This window comes from Panthera leo, chromosome D3 (genome assembly GCF_018350215.1).
Source record: "Panthera leo isolate Ple1 chromosome D3, P.leo_Ple1_pat1.1, whole genome shotgun sequence".
NCBI classification, from domain to species: domain Eukaryota; kingdom Metazoa; phylum Chordata; class Mammalia; order Carnivora; family Felidae; genus Panthera; species Panthera leo.
The window spans coordinates 9526808-9553581 of NC_056690.1; the positions used below are offsets into that span (position 1 = coordinate 9526808).

A 26774-nucleotide genomic window follows, 5' to 3' on the forward strand; every position below is an offset into this window, starting at 1 on the left:
AATACTTTGCATTCATTGTCTCAACTTAATCCTCCCAACTTCCCTATGAAACCTCCATCTTGTTCATGAGGAAGCAAAGAAAATTTGCTCTAGATCTGGTTAAGTAGTAGAACCTGTATCTTTCCTCAGGTATGACTCAGTCTCCATTTTCCATTTCTCCATGAGCTTTTTCCTGTGGTAAAAAGTGATGGGGAAGACACTCAATAGGTATATGCCTCTAACTGACCTCTATTATGAATTCCAAAATTGTGTAATCATTATTGATGAAAATGCCTTTTCTCCTATTACATCCTGACATCATGGAATGGTCATCTTATTTAGTGTTGATTGTAGATGCTTAATAAATGTTTATCCAGCGAATAATTAAATGGTGCTAACCATAAAATATAGGGCCAGATTCATTCCCTGGGCAGAATGTCTCTTGCTACTCCTTAACACAAGTGAAATCTAGACACAATATCGATTGCTAAACATTTATAAATTGTCAAATAATCAAAAGTTTATAAAATCTCAAATTCCAGCAAATGAAGTTTGAACCAGATTATGATAGTCTATGGTAGGGCAGGTGGCCAGTTTTAATGTGGGCAGGAGAAAGCAGATGTAACTTGGGCTATGAAATCTCCGTGTTCCAAGGGTCCGAGTTACTTGTAAAGCTCAGGTGACAACAATTCCGCATTGTGTGTACTCTAGAAAGCACACCTTTTCACCTGACTCCCCTCCCCATCTGAGGGATTCTGACGAATACTTGTAGCACTATCCAATAATCTGTGTCAGTAGTCAACAGACAGCTGCTTTCCTAAAACTTCTGATGGTGACCTGCTTCTATATTTTGCCCATCTTTCCTGGGCAACTATTGTCCTTTCTGTGCTGCCTTAGGCGAGTGGAGACCCAGGCCCTTCCCTTAGTTCCTCAAAGCACAGCCCCATCCAGGCTCTACATTTTTATCTACATTTGTGGTTGAGGGGAACAAAGAGAAATTATAATATGGAAAAGAAAAACATTTGGATGCTGCAGACATGTATTAATGTTTCTAAGAGTCCAGGGGTCATGCCCAACTGGTGACCTGGATAGGCCATCTCTCTCCTTTTTGACCTGACCTAACATCCTTTATGGTTCCTGTAGGAGTGCTTGTGATAATATCCTCATTACTTGGAATCAGATTCCACCACATTCTCTGGGGCCCAGTGAGAAGGGGAAAAATTTTTTTTTTAATGACAACTGAAAACCTAGATCACGTCATCATAACCTCACATGAACACACAACAGAGACAAAGCATGAAATTAGTTTGACAAAAATTTAGCTTTTTTATATGTTCGAACTTCATTTCTTAAGCTTATTTTTTATTTTTATTGATATATAATTGACATAACATTAGTTTCAGGTGTACAACACAGTAATTTGTATTTGGATATATTTCGAAATGATTATCACAATAAGCTAACATACATCACCACACATAATTTTTTTTTCTTATGAGAACCTGTAAGTTCTACTTTCTTAGCAACTTTCAAATATATAACACAGTATTAATTAGTCATCATACTGTATATTATATCTCCAGGACTTATTTATTCTATGATTGAAAAGTCTGTATCTCTTGACTGCCTTCACCCATTTCACCAATCCCTTCATCCCCTGCCTCTGGAAACTTTTCATTTGTTCTTTGTATCTATGAGGTATTTCTGGTTTTTGTTTGTTTTTAGATTCCACATGTATTTGAGAATATATGATATTGGTCTTTCTCTATGGACTTATTTCAAATTCTGTCAAGGTCCATCCATGTTGTTACACATGGCAAATTTCCTTTTTTTCTTGTTGAATGATATATATATATATATATATATATATATATACCTATATATAAAATACTCCTTTATATATAGTAAACATACATATATATTTTCACATTTTCTTTATCCATTCATCCATTGATAACACTTAGGTAGCTTCCATGTCTTGGCTATTGTCAATAATGCTGCAGTGAACATGAAGGTACAGGTATCTTTTCAAGTTAGTGTTTTGTTTCCTTTGGATAGCCAATAGTGGAATTACTAAATCATATAGTAGTTCTATTTTTAACTTTTTTGAGGAAACGCCATAGTGTTTTCCATAGTGGATGCACCAATTTACATTCCCACCAATAGCGCACAAGGGGTCCCTTTTGTCCACATCCTCACCAACACTTGTTAGTTCATGTATTTTTGATAATAACCATTCTAACAGGTGTAGGGTGATATCTCAGTGTAGCTTTGATTTACATTTCCCTGATGATGAGTGATACTGAGCTCCTTTTCATGAACCTGTTGGCCATCTGTATGGCCTTTAAAAAAATTTTAACGTTTATTCATTTTTGAAAGAGGGAGAAAGACAGAACATGAGCAGGAGAGTGGCAGAGAAAAGGAGACAGACACAGAATCCAAAGCAGGCCCCAGGCTCCAAGCTGTCAGCACAGAGCTGGAAGCAGGGCTCTAAATCAAGAGCCAGGAGACCATGACCTGAGCTAAAGCCGGACACTTAACCGACTGACCCACCCAGGTGCTCCTATGTTTTTATATATATATAAACATATATATATAAATATATATATATATAAATACATATACAAATATACATACATATATAGAGAGAGCATGTGTGCACGTGCACCTGCATGCACACGAGCAGGGGAGGGGCAGAGAGAATGGGAGAGAGAATTCAAAGCAGGCACCACACAGCACAGAGCCCCAATTCCACAAACATGGAGATCATGACCTGAGCAAAATCAAGAGTCAGAAGCTTAACCAACTAAGTCACAGATGTCCCCTGGTAGGTCTTCTTTGGAAAAATGTCTATTCAGATCCTCTTCCCATTTTTTGATTGGGTTGTTTTACTGCTTTTTAGTCGTATGAGTTCTTTACATGTTTTGGTTATGAACTCCTTATTAAATACATGATTTGCAAGTATTTTCTCCCATTCAGTAGTTGATGATTTCATTCTGTTGATGATTTCCTTTGCTATGGAAACTTTTAGTTTGATGTAGTTTCAGTCGTTTATTTTTGCTTTTGTTGCCTTTACTTTTGGTGTCAGATCCAAAAAAGCACTACCAAGACCAATGTCAAGAAGCTTATTGCCTATGTTTTCTTCTAGGAGTTGTATGGTTTCAGGTCTTATGTTCAAATATTTAATCAATTTTAAGTTAATTTTTGTGTATGGGTATGATAGTGGTCCAGCTTCATTCTTTTGCATGTGGCTATACAGTTGTCCCAACATCATTTAAGAGACTGTCCTTTCCCCATTGCCTATTTGTGGCTTTACCGTCCTAAATTAATTGACTATATGTGTGAGTTTATTTCTGGGCTTTCTATTCTGTTCCATTGACCTATGTGTCTGTTTTTATGCCAATGCCATACTGTTTTGATTACTAAGCTTTGGTAATATAGTTTGAAATCAGAAAGTGTGATGCTTCCAACTTTGTTCTTCTTTCTTAAGATTGTTTTGATTACTTTTGTGGTTCCACACAAATTTTAGGGTATTTATTCTATTTCTACATAAAAATACTGTGAAATTTTTGTAGGAACTGAACTGAATCTGTAGATTTCTTTGGATAGTATGGGCATTTTAACAATATTAATTCTTGGGGCGCCTGGGTGGCTCAGTCAGTTAAGCGTCCAACTTCTGCTCAGGTCATGATCTCGTGGCTCATGGGTTTGAGCCCTGCGTCAGGCTCTGTGCTGACAGCTCGGAGCCTGGAGCCTGCTTCAGATTCTGTGTCTCCCTCTCTCTCTGCCTGTTCTGCTTCTCTCAAAAATAAACATTAAAAAAATAAACAATATGAATTCTTCCAACCCATAAGCATGAAGCATCTTTCCATTTCTTTGTGTCTTCCTCAATGTCTTCCATCAGCGTCTTACAGTTTTCAACTACAGGTCTTTCACCTCCTTGGTTAAATTTATTCCTAGGTATTTTATTCTTTTTGAGGCAATTGTAAATGGGGCTCTTAATTTTTCTGATAGTTCATTATTAGTGTATAAAAACACAACTGATTTTGTATATTGATTTTGCATCCTGCAACTTGACTGAATTCACTTACTAGTTCTAAATTTTCTGTTGGAGTCTTTATTACTTATTATTAATAATGTTTAAACTTTACAGCCAACATGGGGCTTGAACTCACAACCCTGAGATCAAGAGTCTCATGCTCTACTGACTGAGCCAGGCACCCTAGTGGAGTGTTTATATGTCATCTGCAAGTAGTGAGGCTTTACTTCTTCCTCTCTGGATGCCTTTTACTTTTCTTGCCCAATTTCTCTGGCTAGGATTTCCAATACTATGTTGAATAAAAGTGGTTAGAGTCGGTATCCTTGTCTTGTTCCTGATCTTAGAGGAAAAGCGTTCAGACTTTTATCACTGTGTATGATGTTATTAGCTGTGGGCTGAAACTACATTCCTGAGTAGAATTTTGTCATTTAGGGTGGGGTATTGATCAAAAGTCTCACTAAAATGTTTTCATAAAGTGAAATTTAAAAAAAGCAATCTTCCTCCACCAATGAAAATGCTTAACAACTTTAAAATAAGTTTTCACCCTGCTTCTAGACATACAGCTATCAAAATTTTTAAACTTAAAAAAAATTTTTAATGTTTACTTATTTTTGAGAGAGAGACAGAGTGTGAGTGGGGGAGGGGAAGAGAGAGAGAGGGAGGCACAGAATCTGAAACAGGCTCCAGGCTCTGAGCTGCCCGCACAGAGCCTGACACGGGGCTCGAACTCAGGAACGGCAAGATCATGACCTAGGCCAAAGTTGGATGCTTAACCGACTGAGCCATCCAGGCACCCCTGAGCTTCTTTATCAATCCCTTCATTATATATGTCTTATGGCTCTAGGTGATTACTTTGTAATGGGAAAATGAATCTTCCATTACCTTTCCCCATAAATATGCACAATCCACCACCTTATGGTCCTGTTATGAAAAAATCATTCTATTCCAGAGAGACTGCCGGGGAGAGAAGAAGCTAAACAGTTTGACCTTGATCTTACCTCTGAAATAGATCCTGTATCTTTGAAACCTATGACATAACTGTAATTATAGACATTTCAAATTATCAGTTTTTGTTTAATCAGAGGGGGATGCAAAATTTGCCTTTGTAGGAGAACCTTTTAGTGAGGTTTTATTTTAAAGGTCAAACTCAAGGCCTGTTCTTCATTAGAGTGGTTGAGACAAGACTGATTATACAGCTTGACTAAACTTATAAATGAGTGGTCTTCAATGCAGGCAAAGTTACATTCTTATAGAATTCATTGTAATGTTGATCATTGAGAAGGAAGGATCTTGTGAGAGAAAAGTTGGAAGTTGGGGACTTGGGCTTTGTATAAAAGGGTGCAGGTAAAAGACTGAGGCATGAGAATGTCTGAAGGTACCCCCAACCCCCACCCCGGAGGGGTAGCCTCTGTGAAGTCTTGAAGCATTGATGTCAAGCATCCATTATCCCCTGATTTCTGAACTATAATCCCTGCTATTTTCAGAAAGCTTAGACCAAATACTTTTACAAAATGAAACCATATCCTATATGCTCCTTTTATTTTGGACTCCCTCCCTTTAATAAGATGCTCTCTTAATTTATTTCACTTACCATATTCTCTTTTCACCCCCTTGACTGACTGCAGTTCTCCTCACTTTATTCTTAGAAATCACTGCTAACCTGGTGTACAACTTTCCACATTCTTTTCCATAGTCATATAATTAGATATAAATGTTTTAGGGGTAATCTTTTTAAAATGACCTCATGTTATCTACATTCCTTTGAATCTTGCTTTTATCTGCATAGTGGCAGGCTCACCAAGTCATTCTGTGCATTTCTAAACCACTCTTTGTCATGACTGCACAGTATTCCATGGTATATTGCTAACGATATTCTATAGTTAACACAATCGTTTAAAAAATTTTTTTTACATTTATTTATTTTTGAGACAGAGAGAGACAGAGCGTGAGCAGGGGAGGGGCAGAGAGAGAGGGAGACATAGAATCAGAAGCAGGCTCCAGGCTCCGAACTGTCAGTACAGAGCCCAACACGGGGCTCGAGCCCACGAACTGTGAAATCATGACCTGAGCCAAAGTTGGACACTTAACTGACTGAGCCACCCAGGTACCCCTCAACCATTTTTAGTAGACAGACATGAATTTTGTACCCAGGGCTGTTGTTTTTAGCCACTATAAGTAATACTGCCAACAAAATCCATCCAGGATTTTCTTCTGGGTCCTATTCTTTACCTGTGCTGTCTTCCCATTATTCCTTTCTCTTTTCCACCACTCTTATTGGCAGAATTCTTCTCTCAGTAACAACTGACAAGCTAGTTCTGGAAACTTAGACCAAGTGAGAAGCACCTCCCAGTATCCTGCTTCAGGCAAGCCTGTTGCTTGCTTGAGTTAATTCAAACTTTGGCTGCCTGGATCCCACTTGGTTCAGAGAAACAGTAACTCCACAGCTAGAATTCATTGTTAGCAGTGGATGAGGCAGAGGAGATTTATGGGAACCTGCCCCTCTCCTATATGGCCTTGCAGAGGTAGCCTCAGAAGACATCTCTCAATGAAAAAAAAAATCAATGTTCTTTCCCAGATATGACATTACAGGTTTAGGAATAGTCTGTTGGGGCTTTGGATCTTCTGCCCCAAGCCTACTGCCCCTTGAATTCACTAAAATGAATCTAAACTTCATATACAGAGATAGCACTTCCCATACCACTGTCCAACTCTAGGTCTAATTAGAGAGGTTGGCCAAAGCACTTGGGACTTTGAAGTCACAGAAATGTGGGTTTGAATCTCTACTCATCTTTCTTAGCTTTGAGTTTGGATAACATTTTTACCCTATGAACCTCAGGTTTTTTTCAACCATAAATTGAATACATCATACATACCTTGCAGGGTTACCATGAGGATTGCTAGTATGTAAAACTTTTAGACTACTGTTCAGAACAAAATATGCAATAAATATTTGTTCAGGTTACCATTGTTTTCCTTTGTTACATCTCATATTAGCAAATTAGGCCATTGTAGGGTAAATCCTTCTCATCCCACATCCCCTCAATGTCTATAAGTTATAAACCCCAGAAATTCCTATTCAGGATATACCTCTGAAATGAGGACCCAGCTTATGCTTTACAAAGATTCACCTAAATTTAACTAGTTTAAAGTGTCTTCTTCTGTGTAATACTTATTTTCTTAAATAAATATTTCATGAAAAAAAAACTTGTCAGGAAGAAGAGGGAACTGGTAGAGTGGGCAGGATAAGAATCTTCAAAGAGGAAAGTGAGGAACTGTGTTAGCATCAGGCAATGTGGTTCTGCCCAGAGCTTGGTGGTAAATAAAATGTGCTATCACCATACAATGGACCATTACTTAGTAATAAAAAGGAAAGTAATAGTGATACATACTATATAGTACAGGAGAACCTTGAAAAACATTGTGCTAAATGAAAAAAGCCAGTCACAGAAGGTCACATATTACATGATTTCATCTATATTTACATCTAGAATAGGCAAATCCATAAAGAAAGGAAGAAGCTGATGGAAGAGAATGAGGAGTGATTGCTACTGAGCACAGGTTTCTTTCTAGAGTGATAAAAATGTTCTAAAATGAGATTATGATGATGGCTGCACAATCTGTAAATAAGCTTTAAATGGGTGAATTTTATAGTATATTAATTATACATCAGTAAAGTTATTTAAAATTTTTTTTAAATGTTTATTTGAGAGCAAGAGAGACAGACAGAGCATGAGAAGGGGAGGGGCTGAGAGAGAGGGAGACAATCTGAAGCAAGCAAGCTCCAAGCTCTGAGCTGTCAGCACAGAGCCCGAAGCGGAGCTCGAACCCATGAACCATGAGATCATGACCTGAGCCGAAGTTGGACGCTTAAATGACTGAGCCACCCACGTGCCCCTAAAGCTATTTTTTAAAGTTTAAAACATTAAATATAGGGCTAAATCCCTGTTCATCACTACTTCTGATATTCCCAGTCCTCCCTATTGGGAACAATTATTATCAGTATGGTCTATTTTTAGGTAGAAAACATAAGGTTTTATGTACATAAATGTATGTGTAATAGTATTATGCTTTAAAAATTCATTTTGGGGGTGCCTGGGTAGCTCAGTCAGTTGAGTGTCTGACTCTTGATTTCGGCTTTGGTCTTGATCCCAGGGTTGTGGGATTGAGCCTCTCATTGGGCTCTCCACTGAGCGTGCAGCCTGCTCGAGGTTCTCTCTCTCTCTGTCTCTCTCTCTCCCTCCCTCCCTCCGTCCTCTTCCCTGCTTGCGCTCTATAAGAAACAAACAAACAAACAAACAAACAAACAAACAGATAACTCGTTTTGTTTTGGAGAGGGGTCCACGAGCTCTTCAAAGGAAATGCTTTGGTGGGATCTTGGGCATTTTAATGCTTACTATATTTGATGTGATTCAAATAAAGCAGCATCAAAGTATTTGAAGAAAGACACTATCATTTCTGCAAAGGATTTCACGCCTGGCTAATTCACTGGGCCTCTGTGATGGGTCAAATATTCTTGATTACACAGTAAGAATTTTGCTATACTCTCCTGTAATTTAAAAAAAAAAACTTTTTGGAAAAAAACATGCATGGGAAAGGGCAAACCCTAGGAAAGTTCTCAGTTAAGGCAAACTGAAGAAGTAATGATATTTTGTATTTGCATTGATTGCACTTTTTACTTTGCAAAGCATTTCTAGAAATGCTGTTGAATAATCAACAAAACTCAGATACTGTTATTTCCACACTACAAAAAAGAAGCTGATGCTCAGATTAAATGACAAAAACAACAATTTGCAAATAACCAAACCGGGACTTGAATTCAAGTTTTCTAGGTTTAAAAAAAAAGACAACTTTTTGAGCAAGGCTCCATATCACAGTCCATGGAAAAAATTATTTACCATAGGATGTAGCATTCTATTTTTTAATGATTAGGAAACAAATTTACATATGACAAAAGAAGGGAGATTTGCACAAAGTGGCAGCAGCACTTCAGTTTTTCACAGTCTCCTCAAATCATAAAAAATGCCAAAGCACTAGGATGGTAAAATCAAAACCTACAAACAACAGCAACAAAAGGTGGTAAGGCATCGACAAACCCCCAAGTATGGGTAGATGAGGACAAACTATTGACAGCTGTTAAGACCCAAGTGGTATTAGTATCTGTCAGAGAGAAAGCAGAGAAGAGTAATGAGATGTCTACTGGGCCCCACAAAAGGAAATACCCTAACTACCAAACAGATATTCTGGGAAGCAGAGTGAGCCAATTTGCAGAAAAAGCACCTGAAACTGGAAAGGGTTTCTGACACCTCCATTTTGGGGAGAATGCAAGAGGTCAACTGTAAGGTGGGGACATACCAGAGAAGTCTAAGGACTACGAGTTTTTAAAATTAAACTTCCAGGACAAAGTCTCACACTGGGGAGAATCTACTGGAAGTAATTCAAACGGACTAGGACAAAAAGGCAAAGAAAATAGATTTTAAGTGGAAATACCTTCCCTATTTCAATGATTAAAATGCTATTTGCAATTAAAAATAGACCTACCCTATGACCCAGCAATAGCACTGCTAGGAATTTACCCAAGGGATACAGGAGTGCTGATGCATAGGGGCACTTGTACCCCAATGTTTATAGCAGCACTTTCAACAGTAGCCAGATTATGGAAAGAGCCTAAATGTCCATCAACTGACGAATGGATAAAGAAATTGTGGTTTATATACACAATGGAATACTACGTGGCAATGAGAAAGAATGAAATACGGCCTTTTGTAGCAATGTGGATGGAACTGGAGAGTGTTACGCTAAGTGAAATAAGTCATACAGAGAACGACAGATACCATATGTTTTCACTCCTTTGTGGATCCTGAGAAACTTAACAGAAGACCATGGGGGAGCGGAGGGAAAAAAAAAAAAAAAAAAAAGAGGTTAGAGAGGGAGAGAGCCAAAGCATAAGAGACTCTTAAAAACTGAGAACAAACTGAGGGTAGATGGGGGGTGGGAGGGAGGGGAAGGTGGGTGATGGGTATTAAGGAGGGCACCTTTTGGGATAAGCACTGGGTGTTTTATGGAAACCAATTTGACAATAAATTTGATATTAAAAAAAAGCTATTTGCTATTAGATTTTGGTAAACAGTCTTTACTATGTTTATGTAATATCTTTGTATTCCATGAAGTTTTTTTAAACTAATTTTATTTATTTGGAGAGAGAGAGAAAGAGAGAGAGTGAAAGGCAGAGAGGGAGGAGCATAGAGAGAATCCTAAGCAGGCTCCAAGCTTAGTGCTGGAGCCCAATGCGGAGCTCACGGTCTGTGAGATCATGACCTGAACCGAGATCAAGAGCCAGCCACCCAACTGATTGAGCCACCCAGGCACCCCTCCCATGAAAATTTAAAAAATAGGAATAGTTGGTGAATTTTAATAAAATTTTTGGTAGGTACTCTTAGGTTCATTTTTTTCTCCTTTAAGCTTTTGTGTCATGGATTATGATGATGCATTTATTAAAAAGTGAAACTCATGCTTATGTTTCTAGCATAAATTCTTTTTAAATTTAAATTCAAGTCAGTTAACATATAGTGCAGTATTTGTTTCAAGAGTAGAATTCAGTGATTCATCACTTACGTATAATACCGAGTGCTCATCCCAACAAGTGACCTCCCTTAATGCCCATCACCCATTTAGCCCATCCCTCCCCTCATCCCCTCCAGCCACCCTGAGTTCTCTGTATTTAAGAGTCTTTTATGGTTTGTCCCCTTTTCTGTTTTTATCTCATTTTTCCTTCCCTTTCCCTATACTCATGTTTTGTTTCTTGAATTCCACATATGAATGAAATCATATTTGAGCTTCTCTTACTTATTTTGCCTAGCATAATACATTCTAGCTCCATCCACATTGTTGTAAATGGCAAGATTTCATGTTTTTTGATCAAATTATATAATAATATATAATATTCCATTATACATACACACACACACACACACACACACATACACACACACCCCACATCTTCTTTATCCATTCATCAGTCAATGCACATTTGGGCTCTTTCCATAATTTGGCTAGTTGATAGCACTGCTATAGGCACGGCAGCACATGTGCCCCTCAGCATTTTTGTATCCTTTCTATAACTTCCTAGTAGTGTAACTGCTGGGTCGCAGGGTAGTTCTATTTTTAACTTTTTGAGAAACCTCTATACTATTTTCTGGAGTGGCTGCACCAGTTTGCATTCCCAGCAAGTATGAAAAAGGGTTCCCCTTTCTCTGCATCCTTGCCAATGTCTGTTGTTTCCTGAGCTGTTAATTTTAGCCATTCTGACAGCTGTGAGGTGGTATCTCATTGTAGTTTTGATTTGTATTTCCCTGATGATGAATGATGTTGAGCATCTTTTCATGTGTCTGTTAGCCATCTGGATGTCTTCTTTGGAAAAGTGTCTATTCATGTCTTCTGTCCATTTCTTCACTGGATTATTTGTTTTTTGGGTGTTGAGTTTGGTAAGTTCTTTATAGATTTTAGATACTAACCCTTTATCTGATATGTCATTTGCAAATGTCTTCTCCCACTCCATTGGTTGCCTTTTTATTTTGATGACTGTTTGCTTCACTGTGCAGAAGCTTTTTATCTTGATGAGGTCCCAATAGTGCATTTTTGCTTTTGTTTCCCTTGCCTCCAGATGTGTTGAGTAAGAAGTTGCTGTGGCCAAGGTCAAAGAGGTTGCTGCCTATTTTCTCCTCTAAGACTTTGATGGTTTCCTGTTTTACATTTAGGTCTTTCATCTATTTTGAATTTATTTTTGTGTATGGTGTTAAGGAAGTGCTGTCCAGGTTCATTCTTCTGCATGTCACTGGCCAGTTTTCCCACACCATTTGCTGTAGAGACGGTCTTTTTTCCATTGGATATTCCTTCCTGTTTTGTCAAAGATTAGTTGGCTAGACATTTGTGGGTCTACTTCTGTATTTTCTATTCTGTTCCGTTGATCTATGTGTCTGTTTTCATGGCATAAATTCTTTTTGAGCATGATATTTTCCTCCAATATACAAGATTCTATTTTTGATATACCTTTTTGGTTGTGTCTACATTCAGAATAAGTGAGATTATCTCTGCTTTTAAAAAATGCCATCTTTATCAAGTTGGGGTATTATGATTACATTAATTCCATACAGAACCTTCCATATTTTCCTTTAGATTTTCAAATTTAGTGAAAACAAATTTGCACAAATATATTTGTAGTTTCAAATCTCTTCTGTACCCATATCATATATTCCTAAATTTTTCATTTTTTTATTGTGGTAACAACACATGAAATCTACCTTTTTAATAAAATTTTAAGTACTTTACATTATTGTTGACTATAGATATAATGTTGTACAGATTTCCAGAACTTATTCACCCTGCTTAACTGAAACTTTATTAATAAATCCCCATTCTCCAGCCTGTGACAATCACCATTCTACTTTTTTGATTCTATGCATTTGGCTTAGATACCTCGTATAAGTGGAATTATGCAGTATCTTTCTGTGATTTCCCTATTTTATTTAGCATAATGTCCTCAAGGTTCATCTATGTTTTCACATATTGCAGGACTTCCTTATTTTTTAAGATTGAATAGTATTCTGTGGTACATACATGCAGATTTTACCTGTTCAACATTGTTTCTACATCTTGGCTATGGTAAACTTGGCTACAATGAACATGGGAATGCTAGTGTCTCTTTGTGATCCTTATTTCAATTGTTTAAATAAGTGCTATAAATGGGATTGCTGGATTGTAGGATAGTTCCTTTTTAGTTGTTTTGAGGAATCTCGATATTGTTTTTTATAGCGGTCACACTGTTTTGCATTCCCACCAACAGTGTGCAAGGCGGCTAATTTCGACAAATCCTAACACTGTTTTTTTGATAATAGCCATCCCAACAGCTATGAGGGGATATCTCACTGTAGTTCTGATTTACGTTTCCCTGATAATTATAATGTTGAACATTTTTTCATACATTTGTTGGCCATCTGTATGTCTTCTTTGAAGTATGTCTATCCAAGTCCTTAGCCCATTTTATAATTGGGATATTAACTTTGCTACTGAGTTGTAGGAGTTCCTTATATATTTTGGAGATGAACTCCTTAACAGGTATCAGGTTTGCAAATAATCTCTCCCACTCTGAAACCTGACTTTTCATTCTGTTGATTGTTTGCTGTACAGAAGCTTTTTAGCTTGATGTAGTCCCACTAATTTTTATTTTTGTTGTTTGTGCTTTTGATAGCATATCCATGAAATCATTTCAATGTCATGAAGCTTTTTCTAGGAGGTGTACAGTTTCAGGTATTAGATTTAAGTCTTTAATTCATTTTGAGTTGATTTTTGTGTATGGTGCACTTAAGAAGAATGTATATTCTGCCCCCCGTTAGGTTCAATGCTCTGATATGTCTATTAGGTCCATTTGGTCTATATTAAGTCCTCTGTTTCTTTATTGATACTCTACCTGGATGTCCTACCCATTATTGAAAGTGGAATATAATGGGGCGCCTGGGTGGCTCAGTTGGTTAAACGTCCGACTTGGGCTCAGGTCGTGACCTCACAATTCGTGAGTTCGAGCCTCACACTGGGCTCTGTGCTGACAGCTCAGAGCCTGGAGCCTGCTTCAGATTCTGTGTCTCCCTCTCTCCCTGGCCCTCCCTTGTTCTCTCTCACACACACACACACTCTCTCTCTCTCTCTCTCTCTCTCTCAAAAATAAACATTAAAAAAAAAAAGAAAGTGAGATATTGAAGTCCCCTATTATTAGTACAGTAAAACCTTGGTTTGCAAGCAAAATTCATTCTGGAAGCATGCTTGTAATCCAAAGCACTTGTATATCAAAGCAAATTTCCCCATAAGAAATAATGGAAACTGAGATGATTAATTCCACACCCCCAAAATATTCATATAAAAATGATTACAATTCTGTAATATAATACAAAATGATAAAGAAAATATAAAATGTAAGGAAAAATAAACAGATTAACCTGCACTTATCTTTGAAAACCTTCTTGGCTGGTGTGAGGGAGACAAGAGAGAGTAGGGTTATTGTGTAGTATGACTTTCACTACCACTAATGGATATTGACTACAGTACAGTATTAATAAACTTGTCATATACTGTATTTAATGTAAGTGGCAATAAGGCAGCATAGGAAAGGGTCAATAACTGCAGGCAGCCTGACCTACAATGAAGCCAAGCATTCCTAAGCTTACTCTTGTATGGAAAAGCAAAGGAATGTCTATAGGTGCTTTGAAGTGACAAAAAAAAAAAAAAATACACTAATGCTGGTTGTGGGCACCTTCCAATGTTCTGAAAAATCACTGATTTCTGCCAAACACCATGGCTTGAGACCAAGCATCTGAGCATGGGAGACAATCTCCTACAATCCCTCAGCAAATGAGAGAGACAGAGAGACAGAGAGAACAACCTTTGGCTCAGTGGTGAGCATGTCACATGTGGCGTTATGTACTACTTGTATTGCAAGACATCACTCGGTTATCAAGTTAAAATTTATTAGAAATGTTTGCTCATCTTGTGGGACACTCACTGAACAAGTTAATTGCAATCCAAGGTTTTACTGTATATTGTTATCTGCTCCATTCAGTTCTGCCCGTATTTGCTTTATATATTTAGGGGCTATTAGATTTTGGTAAACAGTCTTTACTATGTTTTTGTAGTATCTTTGTATTCCCATGAAATGTCAGGTGCATATATAATTGTTCTCTCTTCCTGGTGGATTACTCCTTTTATCATTATATAATGTCCTTGTCTCTTGTGGCTATCCTGACTTAAAGTCTATTTTGTCTGACCTAAGTATAGTCACCTTTGTTCTCTTTGAATTATCATTTGCATAGAATCTTTTCCCATCCCTTCACTTTCAGCCTATGTGTGTCCATAAATCTGAAGTGAGTTTCTTACAGAGTCTTGCTTTTTTAATCCATCCAGCCACTTTACATCTTCTGGTTGGGAAATTTAATCTATTTACATTTAAAGTAATTATTGATAGGGAAGGATTTAGTATTGCCATTTTGCTGTTTTCTGGTAGTTTTATGGTTACTTCGTCTGCCTTTTTCCTTTCTTGTCTTCCTTTCCATTTTATTGATTTTTTTTGGTATTGATATGCTTTAACTACTTTCTTTTTTCTTTTGTAACTTCTATTGGTAATTTTTGTGGTTACCTTGGGGCTCACACAAAATATAGTTATAAGGGTCTATTTTATTTTATTTTTTTTTAACGTTTATTTATTTTTGAGACAGAGAGAGACAGAGCATGAATGGGGGAGGGTCAGAGAGAGGGAGACACAGAATCTGAAACAGGCTCCGGGCTCTGAGCTGTCAGCACAGGGGCCCGATGTGGGGCTCGAACTCACGGACCGCGAGATCGTGACCTGAGCCGAGGTCGGCGCTCAACCGACTGAGCCACCCAGGCGCCCCCTATAAGGGTCTATTTTAAGCTGATAACAACTTAAGCTTAATCACATTAAAAAAATCAACATTTTAACTTCTACCCCACTTGCTACTTTGTTATTATTGTCATAATTAGCATCTATTCATATTGTGTATTTTGTAATATATTTTGTTACTTTCAATACTTTTGTCTTTCAATTTTTATGCTAGAATTAAAAGCAATTTATTTACCACCATTAAAGTAATACAGTATTCTGTATTTGTCTATATATTTGCCTTTACCAATGAGTTTCATATTTTCTTAAGCCATCGTGTTGATTTTTATCATCATTTCAACTTGAAGAACTTCCTTTATCATTTCTTTCAAGGCAGTTATAGTAGTGATTAACTCCTTCAACCTTTGTTTAGAAAATTCTTTATCTCTTCATTTTGGGGGGATAATTTTGCCAGGTAAAGTAGCCTTGGTTGGCAGGGTTTTTTTTCTTTCAGTTTGAATATATCATGCAATTCTGTTCTAGCCTACAGACTTTCTGCTGAAAAAAGCCAATGAGAGTCATAAATGTTCCCTCTTATATGACAAGTTGCTTTTCTCTGATTTCAAAATTTTCTGTCTTTGGCTTTTGACAATTTGATTATAACATGTCTCAGTGTGGCTGTTTTTGGAGTCTTCCTGTTTGGTGTTCTCTAGAGTCTTCACGGATCTGTACACATCCATTTCCTTCCCCAGATCTGTGAATTTTCCAGCCTCTATTTCTTTGAGTAAGCTTTCTAGTCCTTTTATTTACTTTTTTTTTTCTGTCCTTCTGGGACTCCTATAATGTGTATATTGCTCTGCTTTATGATATCCTTTAAATCCCTAAACTTTCATTTTCTTTTCTTTTTTTCTTTTTGCTCCTCTGACTGAATTATTTCCAATGATTTCTTTTTGAGTTCACTTGTCTGCTTGATCTCAGGTCATGATCTCACAGTTCATGAGTTTGAGTCGCACATCAGGTGAGCTCAAGCCCCACTTCAGGTGAGCTTGTGTCCTGCTTTGGGTGAGCACAAGCCCCGCTTCTGGTGAGCACGAACCCCACAAAACTCACTTCGGGTGAGCACAAGCCCCACTTAAGGTAAGACACAAGCCCCGGGTGAGCCCCACCTCCTCTTTCTCTCTCTCTCTCTGTTGCTCACTTGAGCCCTCTTTCTAAAAAAAATTGTTTTAGTAAATAAAACTTCCTCTTAAATTATGTTTTTATCAGCTGTTTGTTACAGTTCTTTTTTAATTTTTGTTTTTATTTTAGAGACACAGAGTGTGCACATGAGCAGGGGTGGGGAAGACAGGGGGGTGGGGAGAGGGAAAGAAAGGGAATGAGAGAGAGAGGAAGAAGAAGAGAGAGAATCCCAAGCAGACTCCTCACTCAGCATGGAGCTTGTTGTGGGACTCAATTCCACAACCCTCAGATCATGACCTGAACCAAAATCAAGAGTCAGACGCTTAACCTACTGAGCCACTCAGGCGTCCCTCCTTATATTTCTAATAGTTTAAATGTGTTTGGCAGTCATGTTGGTATTAAAAAAAAAGTATTGAAATAATTCATAGGAAATTGCAAATATAACATAAAAAGGTCATATATACTTTTCACTGAGTTTCTCCCCTTTGATACAGAAGAGTGTCACAACCAGGACATCGACACTGAAACAATGTGAAGAGTTCTATGCCATTTTATCATGTGTAGATTTCTGTAACCACCACCACAATCAAGATAGAGGACTATGCTATCACCACAAAGATCTCATTCATACCACCCCTCTATATAGTCACTCCACCATTCCTAACCCCTGGCAACCACTAATATCTTTTCCATCTCTAATACTGTCATTTCAAAAATGTTACACAAACAGAATCATATGGTCTCTAACCTTTTGATATTGCTTTTTTCACTCACCTTAATGTCCTTGAGATCCTGCTAAGTTGTTTTGTGGCTCAATGTTTCGTCCCTTTTTGATGCTAATACATAATATGGACTTAACACAGTTTAACCTTTCACCTATTGAGGAACACTTTGGTTGCTTCCAGTTTTTAGCTATTAGAAATAAAGCTTCTGTAATTATTTATGTACAGATTTTTATGCAGACATACATTTTCATTTCTCTGGGATAAATATCCAGAACCCTAATTGCTAAGTCATACCATTTGCTTAGTTTTTTAAAGAAACTACTTGTTTTCCAGAGTTGCTATACAATTTTACACTCCTATCAGAAATGTATGAAAGATCTAGTTTCTCTGCGTCCTCATTAACATTTGGCATGGTCCCTATTTTTCAAATTTTAGCTGTTCTGATAGGTCTGTAATGATCTCTTGGGGGTCTTAATTTGCATTCCTCTAATGCCTACTAATGTTAAACATCTTTTCATGGGCTTATCTGCTATTCATATATCCTGTTCAGTGAAATGTCTCTTCATCTTTTGCCCATTCTCTAACTGGATTGTTGAGTAATTAGAGTTCTTTATATATTCTAGATGAGTCTCTTATCAGATATATGGTCTATAAATATTTTCTCCCAGTTTATAGCATGTCTTTTCATACTCTTAACAGGATCTTTTCTAAATTAAGATTTTTTTCTTTTTTTTTTTTAGCTTTGATGAGGTCCAATTTATGGATTTCTTTTATGGATCACACTTTTGGTATCACGTTTAAGAATTCCTCCCCAAGTCCTAAAGATGTTCTATATTTTCTCCTAAAAAGTTTCATAGTTTTGTATTTTATATTTAAGTCTACGACCCATTTAGGAGTGATTTTTGTATAAAATGTGAGGTTTAGCTTGAGGTCATTTTTTTGTCTATGTTATGTCTAATTTTCCAGCATCATATGTTGAAAAGACTGTCTTTCATCTATGCAATTGCTTTTGCCTCTCTGTCAAAAATTAGTTGGCCATACATGTGTGAGTTCTCTTTTCTGTTTGATTGATCTGTGTATCTGTCTCATCACCAATACCACACAGTCTTCAAATTGAATATACTGGTTCCTTTCATGTTATTCTCCAAAATTATATTTTTTAATTTTTTTTAAATTTATTTATTTTTAGATAGAGAGCATGAGTGGGAGAGGGGCAGAGAGAAGGGACAGAAAATCCCAAGCAGGCTCTGTGCCATCAACTCAGAGCCTGATGAGGGGCTCAAACTCACGAACCATGAGATCATGACCTAAGCTGAAATCAAGAGTTGAATGCTTAACCGAATGAACCACCCAGGCACCACTTCTTGGAAATTATTTTAACTCTTCTAGCTCCTTTGCCTTTTAGAAAATTTATATTTACATAAATATATTTAATATATATTTTATACGTATATACATAAGTCAGCATGTTGTACAGTTTAATATATATGTGATTTTATTCATGAATTATACCTTAATAAAGCTGGGGAAAAAGGTTAGGGAGAAAAAAGACCAAAAGCTTGATAGAAAAAGGGGAAAGGACATGAAGAGATAACTATTAAAAGATATAAAAACGGCCTTAAACATATTCAAACATGTTCAAATTCATTCAAAATTAGAAAAATACAACTTAAACAAAAGTAAGATGCCACTTCTTACCTATTTGGTGAAAATTAAAATTTATGAAATGGTAACATAACTCTGTTACTTACAGTGTGGGAAAATAGGCACTCTAATACATTGCTAGTGGGAATGCAACTGGCAAAACCCTTCTGAAGGGGACTTTGGCAATATCAAACAAAGCTACATATGCAGTTAGCTTTGGGCACTGCCTTCCCATTTTGGAGGAACTTGCCTCCACAAAAATACATATGTGTAAGATTATTTGTTGATGTATGGGTGTAATTTCAAAATAATGTAAACAACTGAAAAGCCCACACATAGGAGAGTGATTAAATAAATTACATCCACAATATGGATACTATGCACCAGTAAAAGAGAGAGAGAGAATGAGGAAGATTTCATTGACCTGCTATGGAAATAATTTATAGGATGTAACTTTAAAAAGGAAAGTGGAAAATGTTATGCTACCTTTACATAATAAAGAAGAGGCTATAAGAAAATATACATGTATCTGTTAATTTGTGCAGGAAGAAATACAGGAAAAATAAACTTGAGTACTATTAAGATTGGTGGTTGGTAACTGGATGGAAAGAAGTAGGACACAGGAACAGATTAAAGGCTCAAGGAGGTGTACTTTTGGGTACATTTTTGGGATAGTACTGAGTTTTAGAATCATGGTAATATTTCACATGTCCCCCAAATATTCATCATCATCCAAAATGTGAGGGAAAACCCAAAATTAAATACAAATAGTAACATATGAACTTAACTGTATCCAAAAGGAATAATATCATCAGAGTGGATAGATCTAGATAGAGAAGGACTAACTGAAATAATTTTGGAAAACATTATTTTGACCTCATACCATTCTCCAGTTCATATATCTGTTTTTCTTTTCTTTTAAAAAATTTTTTTTAACATTTATTTATTTTTGAGAGAGAGAGAGAGAGAGACAGAGCATGAACATGGGAGGGGAAGAGGAGACACAGAATACAAAGCAGGCTCCAGGCTCTGAGCTGTCAGCACAGAACCCGGCATGGGGCTTGAACCCACAAACCGCGAGATCATGACCTGAGTTGAAGTTGGATGCTCAACTGACTGAGCCACCCAGGCACCCCCATATACCTGCTTTTCAGAGAGGCATGAATTAGTTATTCTAAAACCACTTTTCATGTATTCTAGGAATAAACCAATAAACATATCATGAGAAAGAAAGACAGAAAGACAGAAAGAAAGAGAGAGAAAGAAAGAAAGAAAGAAAGAAAGAAAGAAAGAAAGAAAGAAAAGGACTGAGGGTTTGAAAAGGGCTGTAGAGTACAGAGTAGGGAATGATGCAAAATGCATTCAACAGCAGAGGCCTGTGACCTACCCAGAGATCCACAAACCCCTGTTCCTGAAACCTTTGGTTTCAATGACTCAAAAGAACAATGAATGACAGGAGGGGAAGTCCCATGAGGACTACGACTAGGACTAAAGAAGAAGGTTGTATCTTTTTCTTTCCTTGGGGCTTGATGCTGAGTAACAGTATTGGCAGGACCTCTGAAAGTTTCCTCTCCTTGGTATACTCCTCTATAAAGACAGCAGGAGTTCAGCCAAGCAGCACAATTGTTGTGCTTTGATGAGGGTTACAAAGTAAGGACACTACTGAGAAGACAGAGCAAAACAAGAGTAGGAGGAGGCACAATCAAATAGCAGATGTCATCATGTAATGTTCAGGCTTGGGGCAGCTATCCTTCTGACAGGCAGCAAAGCTTTGAGCTTTGGCCAAACAACTGTGTCGTGGACAAAGATCTGGATCTTGGGGAATGCAACTGAGACAGAAGTGCAGGATCATTAGTTGCTTCAACTGGGCCATGACAATGACAACCCTAGTTATTTTGCCTCCCTTCTGCCCTTTCCTCTATGAAATCAAATGGTCATTGATAAGGTTTAGGGATATTTGTCAAGAACTTCTCTGTTTATAAACATCAAAATGAAAAACTAAGCTTGGATCATGGCTTTTATTCAGGACGACTGGGTATTCAGAGGGTAGCCTGCATTCTCTTGTTATTATCAGCACTTGCTGGGCTATAAAGGGAATCCTGACCTTACATGACATTGTCTTTGGCATAAAACCTATATACACTTCAAAGAATTTTGAGCATATGGTTTTCAGCATATCTTTAAAATCAGGTTAGTCTTATGTAGTCAGTGGAGATGAACAGGAGGAGCTCTTAACCACTTCACAATTTCACAGCAAAATAGAACCCTCCTCGTTTCCAATGTCCTAAATGTAGTCACTTCCCAAGTATGCAGAAATGTTTACTGTGGTTGACAACAAGCAGTTCCAAATGTGGAATAATGTTACCAAGACAACACAGATGGTAATGGATGTTCATGCTATGGTTAACTGGTACATGAAGAAAGTAAACGTGACAGTATTACTTACTGGGTTAAAGATAGGGACACAGAGAAACCAGAAAATCTCCCTGAATTTGTAAGAAACACTTCAAATTTTTAACTGCTAGACAGACTGGCATCTTTTGAGAAGGGTGAAGCATAATGTTACTCATATGATCATTAAGCCAAAGTCTTGGGAACTACGAGGACCATGCATTTCTTAATGTTATCTGCAGTGCTGAGAATGCAACCAGTACTGAATCCTTATCTCATGAAAATATACCACATTTCACAGCTTTTATGGCTCATGAGCTTGAACTTGGGAATGAAGCATGACCATGTGGCCTGCAAGTGTCATAACCAGAACCTCTGCCCTATGCATGAATTTCTTACTGTAGATATGGGCTTCAGCAACTGCAGCTTTGACAACTTCCACCAGCTGTTGTACAAGCACTGAGGGAACTGTCTGTTTAATAAACCTGAGCTCCAAAGCTCCTTTGGGAAGCCATATTGTAAAAAAAAAAAAAAAAAGACAATAAATAAAGGAAAAGAATGTGATTGTGGCAGTGATTGTTAAAAGGATCATTGTTGTCTGCCCTCATGCCAGCTGAAGAAAGTTTCAGACTGCACACTTGGATCCTTCTCCAAAACCTGCATATTTCTAAAGGTAGAAAGTGCTGCCTCAGTGTAGATGAGTGTGACCTCCCAGAACACAGTAATGGCACCTCAAGGTGGTGCCAGACAGATATCTACCAGCAAGACAGCACACCTTAAAAAGAACAAGGTTACTGTTAGCAGGACTGGTGTTAAACCACAGAGAATCAGTGTGTTAAAATCTTTGGAAAGGGCACGAAGGTTGCCTAGAAAGTTGATATCATTACCTGAATACCAAGAGTGACAGGTTTAGAAACTGTGGCAGTGAATCTAAAGGGATGGTTAAGATCTTCATTAACTGCAAGGCCAAAGATGCAAAATGTGAAAAGCTGTTGACTGAACTGAAAAACATCAAGCACCCAGTTCCCCGTGTGGGACATGTGGTATTGGAATGCACAGTTTTTTGAAGCCACAGACAGAATTGATGACAGGGAGATGAAGGATGGTACCCAAAGTGGTCCACAGAAAATCTATATTAATCAAACCTGCTTAGATAAAACCACTATACTCCATTATGAGTACAGCCTGGACAAGTGTCATGGAGGGGTATTTGCAACAATTTTAAGAACTGCCACTATATCTGTCTATACCCTTCCTACATGTGAATCTAAAGGTTATGGGGACAGTTTGAATAGTGGCCCAGTTCTACGTGTCCCCTCTGTTTCTCAGTATGATAAAAAGCTGACAATACTGATCTGGATCTTGCCTAGCCTTTTACAATTCCTCATTCCTACTATCTATTTATTTGCTTACATGTATAGAAGATGTAAGACCAGTGTCAATTTAAAAATTCATCAGAGAAGCAAGATGAACAAACTTGACAAACATTTGATAATTACCCTCTTTCTGGTAATAAAGCCAAATATGAAGTGACACTAAAAGGACTTTTTAACAATTGGACTCTGTAGTTCTGGTGTCCCTCAAGGTCTATGGAAATAGGAATTCTTTCTTTTTTCCATCTGTCTCTTCAAATGTCAAATACTTATTCATTTTTAAATTAAAAGAGGTTAAAGCAGCTCCCTTGGTGAAGCAATCTTTCCTGTTCTGTGCTATCCAGAAATCAGGTCTCCAGAGCTCTGGGGCAATGAGAGGCCTCAAGATGTGATTTTTTTTTTTTTTAATGTTTAAGCTGTTACTGTGAGCTCCCTAACATTTCTGTAGAGAGTTCCTTGGAACAATCTCTGGAACTTACGTTTCAGAGCATCCTGTCTAATCCCCTACTGTAATCTACTTTGTAAATTTTCTCTAATCTTAAGGATTTTTCCTTGGACAAACCAAAGGAGTATATCAGGTGAGAAGCATCTGATTATTAACTCTAGGTGTTGTAGTTGATTCTCATTCCAGCCACTTTGTCCACTTGGCTTTCCTCTTTCTTTGGGCATCATAGTATATGATGCCCTGGCCTCAGACTTGTTCATGACTTAACTGGAGAGACCAAACATCACTTGTTGTATAGTTAAAGAAATGGATTAGACATTCCCACTATGAATGTGACTCTGCAGGCTGGAAATCTTTTCTTTCCCAAAAGGTTCAAATTCTCCTTACTAGCCATTCATTCACTTGTTCATTCATTTTTTTTTTTCTATAAACATACATTTAGCACTTAGCAGTAGGTCGAACCATGTAAAATTGAAATTAGGCCTTCTTCACCTATAAAAATGGCAAGTTCACATGGTTCAACCTAATTCTATGTTCAGGCACTATGAAACCTACCTTTGGACTTCTGCTTGTAAATGGAGTTGAGAGTTTTTGATATCTAAAGTTTCTTTTAATCCTGATTTCTCTTAAATCTTCTTATCCTCTGTAACTTCATAAGATTGGCCTTAATTTTCTAGAGCAGATGGTCCCTACTGTTGAGACTTGAAACAGCACTGAGCAAATAACAGAGTAGGATATGCCTGAGGATCCCACGGTCACTTTTTTGGTAGTTACTGTCTTTGTTTCTTCTGAGTCTCAGAAACCTTCAAAGAACAGAAACCCAGGATTTTCTTTGTCTGGTCTTAGAGTAACAATACTGGCAAAATCTGAGCAAGTTGTTGTATGTCACCCTACTTCCCCCACAATCACAGAGTAGAGAGCCTGGAAAGGACACATATAAATAATAACCTAGAATTTATCTATAAGAGATTTAAACAAATCTAATATTCACTGAGGTAACAGGAGTCTATTTCATAGGACAGTGGCTTCACCTCTCTGAATAAGACTTTAAGAATCACAAGTGAATCTGAGAATACTAGAGAGATCCTGCCCAATTCAATGAGAAAAGCCACTAAGCACGCACTACATCCTCTTTCCCTTCCATAGTTCAAGGCATGGTTGGAAAAGACTGGAGATGTTCCCCAACACTCTTCCCAATCCATTAGTGTGGAATAACTCCGGTTCCTGGATGTTCCAGTATTACAGTTTCAAAGAATGGTGGAGGGGCTGGTAGCAAAAGCAAGGGTAGACTCCACTGTATCGAGGCCCCTGCTATAGAATCTCTTCTGTGAGCATAATAATGGTGTTTGGGTGTCTGCATCACGCCGAGCCTCTTGCTTTAGTTGGTAGAACTTGTACTGTGTCCAGCCATATACTCCACAGTTGAGCAGACCCTGGGATGATGCTGTTAGAGCCTGGAGGAGATGAAGGGGTGATGGAGCCCATCCTTCAGGTTTTCAGAGATCCAGGGAGTAGTCCCCATTCCCCTTATTTATAAAGCATTGTTACATTTCCTCTATCTCAAACATCAAGATCTGATGTCAGTTTTTTTATATTTTTCTAGCTCTTCCTAATAAACTCACTCTTCACACTGTATCTCGTCATGGATGACAGAGTTGGTCAGATTTCTTGGCATAAACATAAGGAAAATGAACTGGTTTCAATGCCCTCCCTTGTTACTTCCATTTTCCAGGTTAGGCTTGAGAAAACTGCCCTATCAGTATAGTCAGATAGCCCAAAAAGCCTTCTTAAATCTGATAAAAGAGGAAAAGAGAGAATCATTCTATTTCTGCATTCCTCTTTCCCCATTTACCTTGAATAGCTAATTTACCCCATTCAGTTCACTCTGGATGGGACAGAATCATGTACTATCAGTGTTTCACAAAAACATTATCTAGTAGATCTTGTTTTTTTGTTACCTATCCCTTAAAAACTATCAATAAAATGAAGCTGACCAGAGATACATATGCTCTGAAATGCATGGCAGCACTTTCACCAAAGTATCTACCTCAGCTGTGAGGAAAATTTCACATTCTTCATAAATATAAAGAATACATTTTCTCTTTTGCAATGTTGAAATAAATATGCTAAGGCAAAAAAAAATTGTGCTTACTGAGTAATGGCAGTGTAAGAGAACAGAGTAAGAGGGTATAAAAACAGATGTGGAAGATGTTACCTGGAGAACACAGAGGGCCATGTGAAGCTTCATGTTCTGTGGCTTAGTCAACTTCATGATTATCAGAATGACGGCTGTGAAAACACAAAGTATGAATCTTGTTGACAACCCTGCCCTCTAAGCATAAAATTGTCCAGTATACATGCCTAAGCACTGTGAGAAATAAAGCCATAGGCATAATGAAGACTAGGACTGAGATTAACCAGTTCCATAAACCACTGGGCCTCAGGTCTCCAACTTCTATTCCTCATTGACTAAACTTTGCAGGTTATTAGTGTAGCAATGATGGTAAGGCACACTACAGGAAGGTAAGTTACACTTGTTAGCATTTCAGAATTTACCAAGCTTTTTTATAAACATTATCCAATCTGATCCTCACTACACTTTGTGTAGTAGGAAGGGCAGGTGTTAATATCTCTGAGCTCTGTCAGGACATTTCCTCTCTTACTGGATTGCATCTCATGTCTAATTACCATAATTTCTAAAACATAGGAAGAAAAACAAGAAAGTTGGGGAAACTTGAAATATGAGTGGGACAAACACAAGTTCTACAGTTGGACAGGAATTTAACAAGTTGCAGTCACCCTTACTGGTAAGACCACTTTGCTTGATCAGAACCCAATAGCTGCCCTCATCATTACCCAGCTTTTTCCATTAAGATACCCACCTGGGCCCCAGCAGCAAAAGAAGGCCACTGGATAGAAGCGCACTCGCTGTTCCACGATGTGAATCACTGCCCACTGTTCGGTCCCCAGAAAGCCAATCGATTTCACAAACTTCTTATATAGGGTCTGGGTTTGGATGAGTAAGACCTAAACATGGGTACAGCAGTTGAGTAGCTTTGTCTAAGGCTTGGTAAAACTTCCCAGGTGTGGCCTCCTATCATTGTAGAGGGATCACTTCTCTTGGGATCTGACAGCAAGAAAACTCATTCTCCTGTCTTTACCATCTAAGACCAGGCTTCTTCTGAGAGAAAATTATCTTCAGAGTGAACTTCTGCTTGGCCGGGAAATGGACAAATAAACCTGTGTTTATCACATTCCATATATAAACATTACATCAACACTCAGGCTTTTTTTTTTTTTCCTGACTGAGGCTAATCACCATATATGCATGGGAAGTTAAAGTTAAGATCTACCCAGACCCTCTTAAAACACTTTACTAGAGATTGTGTTAGAAAGCATTCTGTACTTAATACCCTTAAAATAAATATTTGAGCACTGTGGCTGGGCTTAAATTCTCAACTCTAAGAAAAAAAAAAATTTAGGAAGTCTTATTGTCCTTAGATGGAAAATACCATTTTCCCCTTCTTTTTGGGGGTTGTCTGAATAAGGTTAAGCTCATGGAATACAAATCAGTTTAGATTTCCAAAGTGCTTTTTGTGGGGAGTAAATTAAGTAA

General features: G+C 37.7%; 2 protein-coding genes across 6 annotated transcripts in view; one reads left to right on the plus strand and one right to left on the minus strand.

Moving 5' to 3' along the window:
* Positions 1-26774, plus strand: part of LOC122204271 (60S ribosomal protein L6-like) — a 738693-nt gene that overhangs the window by 274340 nt on the left and 437579 nt on the right. The gene's annotated exons all lie outside the window — the stretch shown is intronic.
* Positions 1-26774, minus strand: part of TMEM116 (transmembrane protein 116) — a 161810-nt gene that overhangs the window by 58178 nt on the left and 76858 nt on the right. For 4 of the 5 annotated variants that reach the window (XM_042911759.1, XM_042911757.1, XM_042911755.1 and 1 more), the window contains 3 exons: positions 26041-26185; positions 25374-25447; positions 20216-24612 (listed from right to left, as the gene is read on the minus strand). In XM_042911759.1, coding sequence (XP_042767693.1) covers positions 24406-24612; positions 25374-25447; positions 26041-26185 — 426 coding nt within the window. In that variant the 3' untranslated portion in view covers positions 20216-24405. Of the gene's footprint in view, positions 1-20215; positions 24613-25373; positions 25448-26040; positions 26186-26774 lie in introns of those variants that run through there. The other variant, XM_042911756.1, reaches the window with a different exon arrangement.